The sequence below is a fragment of the Micromesistius poutassou genome (assembly GCF_964030765.1).
Source record: "Micromesistius poutassou genome assembly, chromosome: 10".
Lineage (NCBI taxonomy): Eukaryota > Metazoa > Chordata > Actinopteri > Gadiformes > Gadidae > Micromesistius > Micromesistius poutassou.
Genome location: NC_140280.1, coordinates 6,712,453 through 6,727,025, shown reverse-complemented (window position 1 = coordinate 6,727,025; position 14,573 = coordinate 6,712,453). Strand labels below are relative to the sequence as shown.

General features: G+C 47.6%; 1 protein-coding gene across 2 annotated transcripts in view; it reads right to left on the bottom strand.

Annotated features, from left to right (window-relative positions):
• Positions 1 to 4,372: 4,372 nt before the first annotated feature.
• Positions 4,373 to 14,573, bottom strand: part of LOC311354335 (uncharacterized protein) — a 12,106-nt gene continuing 1,905 nt past the window's right edge. For both annotated transcript variants that reach the window (XM_084474149.1, XM_084474148.1), the window contains exons 3-7: positions 10,496 to 10,643; positions 9,089 to 9,200; positions 7,828 to 7,866; positions 7,700 to 7,741; positions 4,373 to 4,836 (exon numbers count right to left, since the gene is read on the bottom strand). In XM_084474149.1, coding sequence (XP_084330275.1) covers positions 4,459 to 4,836; positions 7,700 to 7,741; positions 7,828 to 7,866; positions 9,089 to 9,200; positions 10,496 to 10,643 — 719 coding nt within the window. In that variant the 3' untranslated portion in view covers positions 4,373 to 4,458. The remainder of the gene's footprint in view (positions 4,837 to 7,699; positions 7,742 to 7,827; positions 7,867 to 9,088; positions 9,201 to 10,495; positions 10,644 to 14,573) is intronic.

Below are 14,573 nucleotides of genomic sequence, written 5' to 3'. Positions count from 1 at the left end.
ACACACACACACACACACACACACACACACACACACACACCACACACACACACACACACACACACACACACTCTCGCCAAGACCTTCTGCTCATGGATTCATTCACGCATGTAGCCACCTCTGACTAACCAAACCGCAGAGAACACACACACACACACACACACCTGGGGTCTGGGCATCTATAAAGCCTGATGTCTTTGGGGTTATAAAAGAGAGAGAGAGAAGGGGGGGGCCTCAGGTAGCCTGCCAGGTTCCCATCTTGTTTATAGTTGTTTACTCTTTTACTAGCCCATCCGCCTGCCACCTTCCTCCTTCCTCTCCCCTTTCCCCCGAAACCTTCCTCCTCCTCCTCCTCCTCCTCTTGCTCTCCATCATCTCCCCCAGCGCTCCTAATGCTCTTCCTCACCCCCCCCCACCCCCCCCTCCCGGCTTTCATCCTCTTCCTCCTCCCCGTCCTCTTCCATTTCCTCTTCGACCGCTCCCTGCTACGTCCTTTTCCTCCCCCTCCCCCACCTTCCTCCTCCCCCCCCCCCCCCCTCTCCCCCCACCCCCCCACACTACGTTCCTTCTCATCCTCCTCCTCCTCCTCCCCCTCTCCCCCCAGGTCTTCCTGCGGCCCCTGACCCGTGGTTCCTGTGTTAATGTGCTCTAGCCGCGCTGCGTGGGCCAGCCTCTGATTGTCTCGTTGTGTTGTGCCGTCGTCACGGAAACCTTGGATAGGCTCCAGCAATTGAGGCGGACACATATGTGAGCACGCACCGGGCACACACACACACATACACACACACAGGGGTGTGATTGCACACGGATACACACACTCATGCAACATATACACACACACACACACTCACACATAGACCCTAGGCGTCATCCGCACACACACACACACACACATAATCATGGCCAGAGAGTTTTTGGAGCTCAGCGACTTGGTGCTGGTCTGAGTGGAATGCTTAATACACAGAGAGAGAGAGAGAGAGAGAGAGAGAGAGAGAGAGAGAGAGAGAGAGAGAGAGAGAGAGAGAGAGAGAGAGAGAGAGAGAGAGAACGACGACATTAGAAATGGGATTGGGATACAACGGATAAGGTAGAGAAAATAAAGATGTTGTTTTTTTTCTCCTTCCGATTCGTTAATATGCGGAAAAAAGTCTGCGGAGTAAAAAGTGAACACTCGATAGTTTGCTAAGTTTAACTTGTGCTGACTAAGCCGTTGTATTGGACCCCGGGCGAGATCAAACCCACACGCCTTCCGCGAAAAGGTCAGGTATTTGCACGCGGCCGACGCAACCGAACCGGGCGTCACGTCTCCGCTGCACTAACGCGTCAATCAATACGGAGCAGGCGGGCCGAGACAGCGGTGCCTCGCCAGAAACGCAGTGCCTGCCCACGCTATGTCGCCCGTGTTCATACATGTACGACACACACACAGAGAGAGAGAGAGAGAGAGAGAGAGAGACCACACCGAGCTGCAGAAATAAAGACTGTGTCTCTCTATCTTTCTCTCTCCTTCTCTCAATTCAAAATCTATATTGGTTAGGAGAAAAGATTGACATTATAGTTTATGGGAAATAAAACACACTCTGCTCTAAAATATAAAATACTCCCTCTGTCTGCCTGGCTTTCTCTCTCTTTTGAATACCTTTCTCACCATCTTTCTGCCTCTCTCTCTCTCTCTCTCTCTCTCTCTCTCTCTCTCTCTCTCTCTCTCTCTCTCTCTCTCTCTCTCTCTCTCTCTCTCTCTCTCTCTCTCTCTCTCTCTCTCTCTCTCTCTCTCTCTCTCTCTCTCTCTCTCTCTCAAGACCTTGGCTCCTCCAGCAGAGAGGAAAAGAAGGGTGGTGTTGGTGTCGTGGTGTGTGTGTGTGTGTGTGTGTGTGTGTGTGTGTGTGTGTGTGTGTGTGTGTGTGTGGCAGTATGGTGGTGGTGGTCGTGCTGTGGGGGGAGGGAGGGACGTACGAGGCTAGCAGGGCTGGGGGTGGGGGGGGTGGGGTGGAGGGGGGGAGGGGGGGGGGAGACGGAAGGGAGGAGGAGGAGGTAGGGGGGGTGGACAGAAGTGGGCCAGAGGGCAGAATTCCGGAGCAGAAGCCCGGCTGTGCTGTGAAGGACAGCGAGGAGGAGGAAGAGGAGGCGGCGGAGGGGGAGGAAGAGGAGGAGGAGGAGAAGGGGGAGGAAGTGCCCCCCCACCCCCCCCCCTGTCACTTATCGGCTGCGGCCGAGCGTCGCCCAGGGCCAGAGTGGGGAAGGGGAGCTGGAATGTGTCCTTCCCTCTGAAGGTGAAGTGAGGGAGAGAGAAAAGTAGGGGGGAGAGGAAGAGAGAGCCTGTGCACACACACACACACACACACAGACACGCATACACGCATACACAGACACGCATACACACGTGTATCACACTCACGCCTGCACGCACACACTAGGCCACACACACACACACACACACACAGACCACCAACCACACAGGCTTGGTTGCACATGCATACACACTAATGCCCACATGCGCGCACACACACACACACACACACACACACACACACACACACACACACACACACACACACACACACACACACACACACACACACACACACACACACACACACACACACACACACACACACAAAAACTAACAAGCCCAGACCCACACATTCGCAAGCATGCGTGTTAAGTCAAGAAACACACACACACACACACACAGAAGCCCATACACAGATCTTTATGATAACATGGGCAGCTGCTTTAGACTGATACAAATGCATGTCCAAACATGCAATGCATCGACCATCCACACACACACACACACATGCACACATACACACAAATTCGTCTACAAGCACACACACCATGCCCTCATATAGGACTACAAAAACGGTACTGTTTTTCTTGCATGATAATGTCTGCAGTTTGAGTGTTGCCCATCTTTTGATCTTCTATATGTAATTATAGAGGATAGTTTAGTTGATTGAATGAACTTCCATTTTGTTTGGGCAGCTTGTGTTTCTTCTGATGTGCTTGTGCCAACAACAACAAAAAGTATTCAGTGAACATTATGAGGTATAAAAACATTTGACCACAGACTGCCGATAATGATATTGTAATCCCTCAGTCTCCATCAGCATCCTAGACCTATGATGACTTATACCTAACTTTCCAGCAGGGGGCGAAAGAGATGCTGCAATACCGCTCTTTACCAGCAGATGGTGCCAATGTAGCCCTGTTTAATGTTTTGGTTTTTCTTTATAAGTGGGTCACCGTCATCCCAAGTTGACTGTGTGAACTACTTTACAGAGTCTGAGGACCACCGCCCGGTCACCCGGCTGGGGAGAGCGGATCCTTGCTCTTAGTGGAAGCACACTGAGAGCACTCCTAGATTATTGAAGTGGCCGGGTTAAAGTAAAGTATTAGTGCAGAATTACCAGGAAACCAGGACAACAACGTGGGCTCTGATTGAACCTGATTGAAGCTGAATTATTATCTGCAAAACGTTTCAGGTAATATCTACTCACAGGAGAGGGAGCTTTGTGCGTTTCTGTTGGTCCATTTTTTTTTAAACGTTTTTCCTAAGAGAAGACTTCAAACTCTTCAAACGTCTAGCGCTTACGTTATACAGGCCAGACAACAAGCAGGTGTGCAGCAGCGAAGCAGAACAGGGCTTTTATTATTTTTTTTATCTTACTATTTTTTTTGGAAGATTTATTTTTGAGGCTTCTATCCTTTTTATTGTAAAGTGACACAGGGAGGTATGAACGATAGAGGGGAAGTCATGCAGCAAAGGACCACAGGCAGGAATCGAACCCCCGGTCGCTGCGGTAAGGATCGGGCCTTAATGGTACACGCTCTACCTGGTGGACCCCCGGGGGCCCCCCCCCCCCCCAGAACGGGGCTTTGACAGGGAGGTTTGAGCCGGGGGTCCGCCTGGTTCTGGCTAGCCCGACCGGGTGGCTCAGAGAACCTGGTAACAGGGTCCCTGCTCCGGACCTCAGGGAGTGGAACTGCCGCGTGACCCACCTGCCGACGGACCACCAGAACCCCTACGCTACGTTACTAAAGACGTTCCCCCCTGGATCTCAGTCTGACCTAGTTACAGAACCCCCACCCCCGCTGATCCGCCCGTACCTGAGTGTTCAGGTGAGGCCTGAGGGTACCACCAGAACCTCCAGGTCTCCACCTGGTGCCAGGTGTGGTCAGGGATCTGGGACACACCTGGACATACTCCATGTATGGAGTTCTCATTCAATCTAGGAGCTCATAGTAACAATAAAGTAATAACGCATTTCTGATGTTGACGAAGCTGTGACCGCATGACAACGGTTCTACCATAGTTACTGAGTCCCTGATCTTTGAGGATTTCTGGTGAGGCTTTGAACATCAGTGAGAGTTTCTGAGCAGCGTGTGAATGTTTCTGACTGGTTGACTGGAGGTCAAAGGTCAACGCCAGCGGACAGCGGGGGGGGGGGCTCAACCCTACGTACCGTCTCTGCGGCCGGGCTCCGGCGTCGGCGTCGGCGTGGCCCTCTGGGGCTTCAGTAGTTGGTAGCAGGCCCGCGGCGCGGCGGTGGGGGCCGGCAGATCGGCGGCGGCAGCGATGGCGGCGGCCAGATACGTGGGCGCCGCCGGGGTCTGCGTCGCCGTCGCCGCCGGGGGGTCCGGGTTGGCCTGCGCGGCCGGGGCGGCGGCGGCGGCCGGGGCGGCTTTGGCCCTGCCGATCTTGGCGGCGCCCAGGGCGGCGAGCATGGAGGCCGGACGCACGGTGATGACGCCGGCCCTCGTGGCGGAGTGGAAGACGGTCGTACCCGGAGGGGGGCCGCCGTCGCCGGGGGGGACGCCTGGGTTCAACTCAGACTGGAGGGAGAGGGGGAGAGAGGGAGAGAGGGAGGGAGAGAGAGAGAGAGAGGGAGGGAGAAAGGGAGAGAGAGAGAGAGTGAGGGAGAGGGGGAGAGAGGGAGAGAGGGAGAGGGGGAGAAGGGGAGAGGGGGAGAGAGGGAGAAGTGTTAAGGGGCTGCTTCACCTACAGGGAAATACGGTCTCCTCTTGCCTCGCTCTGTGAATTATTATAACGGACTGAGGAGGACAGGAAAGCGGGGTGACTCTTTCAAAAAGTATTTGCAGCATGTGTTCAGGGGAAATAATGACTTGAACAAAGAGCCACTTCACGATTGCCTCCACTTTAGTCCAGATCCCTGACAATCGACCATTCACCCTCTCTCTGTCTCTCTTTTCTCTCTCCCAGTCTCAGTCTGTCTCGCTGTCGCCCTCCTTCCAAGGCAAATTAGGAACCCTGCCGTGTCTGTGGCTACAGGCATGGCTTCATCTGCAAGAGCTAGACCACACCAGACCACACCAGACCAGACAGGACCAGACCAAACAAGAGCTAGACCACAACCAGACCAGACCAGACCACAACCAGACCAGACCAGACCACAACCAGACAGGACCAGACCAGACCAGAGCTAGACCACAACCAGACCAGACCAGACCGGACCACAACCAGACCAGCCCAGAAAGGACCCGACCATACAGGACAGGACCAGACCTTAAAAAAGACGGGAACCAGAACAGATAGACCGGACCAGAACCAAAACCAGACCAGACTATCTCCCATTCTCAGAGCCCATGGCCCTAGGAGAGCCTCGGTACAGCCTTGACAGCCAGTCCCACCAGAGAGCGGGAGGAGGGGAGGGGACGGAGGCCTCCAGCAGGGACCGGAGACCCAGGGCGTGGGTGGATATAAGCTGGGTCAGGCCTGTCGACGAGACAGCCCTGTGTCGATGTCAGATGGAGATAGGAAGCCGAAGGGGGAAGGAGAATGCAATAGAGCAGAGACGTTGGCCCAAACCCCTCCGAGAATACATCCTGAGGGTTTGGGTTTGGACCTCAATCCTCATCCATCTGCGACTGATGCACAGGCTCTCTCTCTCAGAGTCACATTGCGTCATTGGCACGAGCCGTATCATATCATAATGTAATATTGTGCACTGGAAAAAACGAAGCATGGTGTAGGAAATAATACAGTTGATCTTGTAAGAGCAGCCGACCCCATGTTTGGTGTGGTGTTAGATATGGATATATTTGTTTTGTTTGTAAGCATTTATGTCTTGAAGCTGCAGTCTGCCAAATCAGAGTTATGAAAGAGAGCGAGCAGCGAATAGCGAAAGAGATAACGATTTTGAAGCATTTCACTCCATAATAGATGACAGAATACTAGGCCATTTTGAACCAATTACACCCAGATAACAATAGAGTAGAGAAACAACAATAACCTATATAAACAGGAACTTAATTTAAGTTAAAGGCAGACATTGAAAAAAAGGTCTGTAGACAAATTGACTCAAATTGATACTACTTGGATGTTGTGATATTCTATCTTCTCTGTCTGTATGGATATACGTCTCTCTGCCTCTGGCTCTTTATTTCTCTCCCTCCCTCTGTCTTTCTTTCTATCTATTCTCTCCCTTTCTATGTCTCCTTCTCTCTACGTCTCTCTCTCTGCCACGTTTTAAGCTAACATATGAGGCCATCTGTTCTAGAGGTGTCCTCAACACCTCGCCTTAGTTATTTAGCTGTAGCAGTTGACACACATAAAAAGAAACTTAAAAAAAACTCCAACTCCAGGGAGCTGTAGTTGTGATTTGGGTTTCCATGGCAACAAGTGGGGCTGTGGCGGGGATTTCGGTTCCAATGACAACATGGGGCTGTGGTGGTGCTCAATATTCTCATGGTAAAAAAGGTACTAGTAGTGATATTAAAGGTCCCCATGGCAACATGGGGCTGTAGCGTGATGTGGGTTCCCATGGTAAACCAGGACTGAAGTAGTAATAATTGTTCCCATGGTAACCTGGGACTGTGGTGTTGGTGAATGTTCCAATGTGATCATGGGACTGTAGTGGTGCTGAACGTTCCCATGGTTACAGAGGGTTGGATGCGAAGAGAGCTGCGTTTAGCTGCTCCCAAGAGATAGTCATCTGGGCATGAGCCAGGAGAGAGAGAGAGAGAGAGAGAGAGAGAGAGAGAGAGAGAGAGAGAGAGAGAGAGAGAGAGAGAGAGAGAGAGAGAGACAGAGAGACAGACAGACAGACAGACAGACAGACAGACAGACAGACAGACAGACAGACAGACAGACAATCTAGAGGGATTCTGAGAGTGACCGGACAGTTGGTCTTAACCACAATTTCCTGTGGGTCAGAGTTTGGCAGTCATGAGGAACGCAGAGAAGCACTATAGTAACACGAGAGACACCCTGGGTTACTGGACTAGAGCAGAAAATATGAAGATATTCCCCAAAGTCTGTTGACTTGAACTGAGTATTTAAAATGTTCTCGGTCAGTACACATGCTTCATTTATTCATTGAGCATCTTCCTATAGAATATAATCAAAGACATGCATCCATTTTGAACTTACTCTAAAACATTGTTTTCATGGAGTTTATGTGTAATCTGGCTGGCGAGACTTACAATCACTGATTCTTTCAGCCATTATTTGAACTCCCCCCCCCCATCACAATGTGCTTAGCTCACATGTATTCATTCTCGAGACTATTAAGACATTTATATTCAAATCGACTCGGATTTCAATGTATTTTAAAAAAGTGTATTATTAATTAGCTTTTATATCAGCATATTCAAACAGAAAACTCAAACCAAAAGACCCATGATTTCTATTTCCAATCAATAAAACAACACTAAATAACGATAAAAGAGGACGTACCTTTTCTAATGCTGGAGGTGACACACGTTCGCTCAGTGACACCTGTGGGTTCAAAAAAGACATTACACAAGGAACAGCGGGCCAAAATTACTGCATCGCTTACCCTGAAGACAGTTACAGCAACTCACCTGTAGAGGGGGCAAGGCGCTCACTTCCTTAGAGCATTCCTGTAGACAGAGAGAGAAGGTTCCACGTCAGGTCATAGAGTAATACGCCTTAGAATGACTTCATACATGACACAGATGGCACTCATTTAACCCCATGCATTTTTAAGGTATATGTAAGGACGTTGTTTGCGTGTCGCGTAACGTTCATTGAGATGTGATTGAGATATCGTTGAAAAGCAGATGGACAACACAGACCACAGACCATTATAGTTTGTCTAATTATAGACAAACTATAATTAACTATAACTATAACTATAATTACTATAATTGACAAACTTAGGTAACTGTACCGTGCCATTAATAAATCCAACATAAACCTTTTTTTTTTTTTTTAAGTGGTTCTCCTTCATGACATTTACACTCCGGGTTACCATGACAACACAGGAAAATCTCTACTTAACGGCAAGCGTGGAAGCGTCCAAAGCATCCAAACACCACATCAAAACAACACGTCAACACAACATCCCACATTAACACGGCAACACAAACCCGTCACAAAAACACACAAAATTCACGCACGAAAAGCGACACATCCGCACACCACATTTAACACACCATGACACAACCACATAATGACCTTGCTCTAATTCCTCCCCGGATACAATCATAGCTTTGTGATGGATTTAGAAACGTATTGAAATCCCATGAAAAGCACAGTGTAACAGAGAGAGTGTGAGGACAGACTGTATGCTGGCACCACCCTGTAGTCTATAGGCTGTTGCTTAAGCTCCCCTGTTTCCTACATGTAAAGGGAGTCCCAGAGAAGGTTCACAATAGAGGCAGCTGAGAGGGTGTGTTTGTGTGCTGGTGTGTGTGTGTGTGTGTGTGTGTGTGTGTGTGTGTGTGTGTGTGTGTGTGTGTGTGTGTGTGTGTGTGTGTGTGTGTGTGTGTGTGTGTGTGTGATTGATACGGGTGTGATTTAGAAAAGAGACGTTTGGGATTTGGATAGAATGGGTTAGTAACACGACACCACACACACGTGTGTGTGTGTGTGTGTGTGTGTGTGTGTGTGTGTGTGTGTGTGTGCACGCAGATACATGGAGACAGACAAACACACACACACCACACACACACACACACACACACACACACACACACACACACACACACACACACACACACACACACACACACACACACACACACACACACACACACACACACACACACACACACGAACACACACAATCACTGACAAACTCAAACACACACACACACACACCTTGGCGGTAGGCTTTGCTGTGTGTTGTGTTTTAGGAGGCAAGTTCTCCTTCGTCGCTGGCACTGTCGTACTCCTCTGGACCAGGTTACTCTTCAGACCGGCACCTGATTGGCTGAAACACAGACCAAATGTATCCAATGAGTCTTTTTTAATGCTCCAATCTACAACCACCCCACAATGGATTAGGTGTACTGTAGTACAGGATATGCTCCCGCTACTCTGCTGTGGTTAAGGGAAAGTTGCTCATGCATGGATTTTGAATAGCCACTCCATTAGGGTGGTCTGCTTCTACTGTTGTCAGCCTCAGTTGTAACTACTAAATCACTATTTCTACATACTGTGAAATATCACTAAATCATTGCTAAATCACTATTACTAAATAACTACTACTAAAGCTCTCCAATCACTTCTATTAAATAACTATTACTAAATCCCTACTTCTAAATACTACGAATCACTACTACTAAATCTGTTCTATTAAATCATAACTAGTAAATTACTACGACTAAATACTAGTGCTAAATGCTAAATCACAACTACTAAATCAACACTATTAAATACTACTACAAAATATCACTAAATTGCTACAACTTAATCACTACTAGAAAAGACTTACTTCTAAATCAATAATTATAACACAAATCAAATGCTTGAACAGAAGAAATCAGTTAGGCGTACGGCAGTACAGGTTGTACGGCATCACGCTGTGTAGATGAACTATCCTGGAATTTGAAAATAATCTGGAGGATGCATTAAGAGGACATGGCTGTTTTCATAACCATCGCTGCACATCATGAGACATAAATAGATCTCGACTAACACAGCATGTTATGCAATGGTACAAAGTGTCTGACTCATCTAGTTTCTGAAGTTGAACGTAAAAAGGATGAACATTCCGATTAATAGGCACTACTCTCAATACTTCAAATGAGTGCTTAACATTCATGACAATTAACTCATAGTTCTTCATATTTTTCTGCACTCATCTACTCAGCAAGGCCAAAAGCGTTACACATTTCTTTGTGATTTCATAACCATGGTGATTTCATAACCATGGTCATAACCCAGGTTGCGCATAATAGCCGAATGAATAAGAGCACAGTTGAGAACACTGACTGCTCTCTATTGTCAATCAAAACCCTGAATGATCCAGTCAAGCCTCTTACGTTTTTGTCCCATATATATACAACAGGGATATGTCTTTAATAGGTTGAATATTGTCGTGATTAGGTTGTTTAACTCCCAGGTGAAAGGTTCTAGGTTCGATCCCCAAGGCACACATCTCTGAGCAAGATGCAACTGGTACACAACCTGCTCCTTACGGCATGTATTTCAATTCACTGTCAAGGAAGCCTGCTAAATGCCTAGCCACTAAACAGGAACAGGAAGGACTACATGGTTCCATACCTGGCACTATTGTGAAGCACCGGAACCTTCTTCTCTCCGAGCCCCGGGCAGATGATCTTGGAGGTCTTGAACTCGTCCACCTCACCGATGACGATGACCGCAATGTCGCCATCGCGACCCAACTGCCACGTGACACTCTTTGCATTGGCTGAAAGAGAGAGGAGGGAAGGAGAGACAGACTCTTAGAGGTCTGAAAGCAGCTTATTGGTTGACTGGAGGCCGGGGAGAGGACAGAGACAGGGAGAGACAGACTATCCAATATCTATCTGTTGGCTGGAGGGGAGAGGAGAGATGAAAGAGACACACAGACTCTTAAATGTCGAATTGTTGACTGGAGCAGACAGGACTGACTCTTAAGTTGCTCGCACACTCTCCGACAAACCACTCAACTTCAGAATATCGTCCAAAGTTGGGCAATGCAAATATTCCCCACCGATACCCACAACAGCCGGCTGGTGGGGGTTAAAAGCTCTTAGTCAGCTTAGAGGTTTCACCCTGAAACTATCAGAGGAAAGATGTGGAAAGAACCCTGAGAGAGGAATACCAGAAAGATAAAAGTATTTTCAAAGAATCTCACATGCTGATGCAAGATCTTATTACATCAACAGGATGTCACATTTGCGGTTCGCATACAGCAGAATCCTGCGAGACATGACTGTAAACATTATTTTGTGAAGTGGTGATTCAGAATGTAAACCAGAGAGTGGAGGTGGATGTTGAGCGGTTGTCTTGGCAACTCATTAACTCATTACTAATACTGTCAATGTTCTTGTCTTAACATGCGAGAACCCACACACCCTTCTCTCTCTCCCTCTCTCTCCCTCCCTCTCTCCCCCCCCCCCCCCCCCTTCCAGTACACAGCCCTTGTCTCTCTCTCCCCCTCTTACACATCCAGATAGTCTCTCTCTCGATTGCTCTCTCCGTGACCACCCCACTATGGACAGCCACTTCAGACCGCCCCAACACCACTCATATACGTGGCATGGCATGTCAAGCAAGCGCCGCTCTCTGTGAAGGCAGCACATTCAAATCAGACCTTTGCATTGTGCGTGAGTCAATTCATAGGCTCCAGAGACGCATGTTGTCACAACCAACAAGTTTTGCTAACCTGCTTGTCAATAACATTCCAGCACGGCAGCCTGGGCCGGTACAGATTAGTCAGAACAAATGGAATAAATCCGACTGGCTTCAGCAACTCGGGCAGAACTTTACACACTTATCTGGTGGTTTGTTTCAGAAATGAATGGGTTTGGTATTAGGTGATTTAGCAGATGCTTTGGTCAAAATGACTCACAGTGATTTGTTTTGGACATGTCATTCATGAGCAGGTAGGGGTTGGGTGTTTTCTTGTGTTTATGATAAAGATATCCATTCATTGCTTGTTGACTGCTAAAGCGTGAACACAAATGAGTGAACCAGGGTAGTCTAGTGACTAGCCTGGTTTCCCTGGTATCCTGGCTGAGTTAAGGTATGAGGTTGAGGATGCTTACGTTTAGGGCTTAGGCTGAAGATAGTTACTAGTGTTGACTGTCAGGCTGCTGTGTTGACTGTCAGGTTCCTCACCACCGAGATGAACTCAGTCATATGACTTTTCGTCAAACAGGAAGTGATGTCACTTCCAGTAACCCTATCACACAAAGAGATTCTATATGCCACGTTTACCGGACCAGCCCGCAAGTTGTCTATCCTGAAAGGGTTTGGTCACCACAGACCCGCACGCACAGACACAACGCTGAACACACATCATGCAATTATTACTAACAGAACTCCTGTTGAACCCTATTGTTTGTGGAATGTAATAACTTGGGGGTTAGCATAGGTTTGTATTCCTTATTTAGCCAAAACGTGGTGTTCAAGAGTGGACTCATAGTGATTGGGGGTCTGGCCTTGTCAACGGCATAACACACTTATTTGCTATCAAATCAGCCTTTGGTTGAAATTGGATCTGATGGTGCCCTACAGTCTCTGTGCGACTGTGTTTGTTTTGTATCTGCAAGCTGAACTTTTTCCCATTTGCTATTTTGTTTTGATGATCTCCTAATGCCATTTTTCCTTTTGTATCTCTGCTGTGTATCTCTGCTGTGGGGGCAGGATAGAGGGGGTGGTGTGTATGATTGGTTGTTTGTCTAATGTAGGAAAATAGCAAAACCTAAAAAATATTAATTTTAAAAATCACTTCAGCTAGGCTGCACAGCCAAACTAACACTCTGGAAAACCATTTTTAGCCGGAAGATTTGATAATATTACATTTTAGAAAGCAATAACAGAAATGTTTACCAACACTTTGTGAGACCCAAATGGAACTTCTTTCATCAAATAAAAGTAATTTTGGGGTTTACTTTAATAATTTCAAAAACCAGCAAGTGGAACTTGCAAACTAAGCTATCCGGAGCTAATCAAACTCTCTCTTTGTTTTTCAAACACGTTAGTTTCCTGTGTGACTTCCTGTCTAAGCCCCAGTTAATTGTTTCAAGAAATAGGCCTTGACTGACTTCCTGTTTGACATGGAAGCAGGAGACTGGTAACACTCCTCCACTTCCTCTTAACACGGCCGGTGCCGGCAAAAACGAACCCACAGACCATCTGATCTTAGCCTTCGGGTGTGTGAGCGTGAGTGTGAGTGTGTGAGTGTGTGTGTGTGTGTGTGTGTTCATGATATAGCAAGGGACCCAGGGCAGCTGTCTAAGTCATTACAACACACACAAAGAATACTCTCTCTCTCGCTCTCTCTCTCTCTCTCTGAACACCAGTTCATGACACTGTAACTGCCTTGTTAATAGCATAGAGTACAGTCTTCTTACACAATCAAGCTGCTATCCACACAGTCAGGATCCCACGCCATTCCAGTGACCCACAAAAGAGTAAAAACTTGTTAAGAGTAATAATAACCCACCACTGTGAGGAACTGCTGGCGTTCCTCTGTAATGTAGAGCTACAACCAACAGAATGTAAACATGGCTCACATTCTTACAGATGGAAGCATGTGTTCCAGTGTGCACCCATAAAAGGACATCAACCCTAACCCGGCACCAAGAGAATGTAGACCGACCAGATTCCCAAGAATTCTTCAAACCAGTTTTCTTCGAGACAGAGAGAGAGACAAAAAGAGATAGAGAGACAGAGAGAGGCGGCTACCGCAATTGCCTGTGGTGTTTTTTCTCCTGTGTATTCCGGGTAAGCAGTTCCATTCTCTCGCCCCTATTCTGACACGTATGTGCACCACGAGACACACGGTGCTCTCCTTTCATTGGCTATCTCCTGGGACATGCTGTCTCCGACTTGACCCCGGCTAGTTGATCTACTATCTGTTGTTTTGCTCCCCTCTCAGAGGCTGCCATAGTGTGCTGCTGTATCTCTGCTCCTCTTAGCTTCAGGGTTAAAGCTTTCTGCAAATCCACTGGAAGACAACACTCACAACAGCCCTGCAGGCACAACACACACACACACACACACACACACACACTCAAACTAACTTTTGTTTTGTTTATGCTACGAGAACTGATTGCCAGTGATTCCCAGTAAAAAAAACTCAATGATAAGCTTCTCTGTACAAACTATCATGAGCAAATGATTTAATGATTTTAAATAAAGATTGTTTTAACAAGCAAGTGTCCGTACTTCAAACCACCGGTGCTTACATTACAGCACCCATTTCCACTTAACAGGGCCAGCTCAGCGCTCATGTAAACACAGAAACCAGGCTCGCAGAGTTCTGTTTCCCCCTCACCAGCTGTTGAGGTGACAGTAAACACACACTGACATACACACACTACACAGTGGACATCTGAGAGCACAGAACACACACACACATGGATGGACACACAAAAAAGACACACAAACACACACACACAGACACACACAGGCCATCACAATCACACACAGGCATGCAAACACACACACACACACACACACAAACTCACCCACAGAAAAGAAGACCCACACAGAACAAACACACACTGATAACAGAACACACACACACACACACACACACACACAACCCACACAGAAAACACACACACACACACACACACACACACACATACACGCCTTACAGTAGAGTTACAGCCCTTTACCCAAA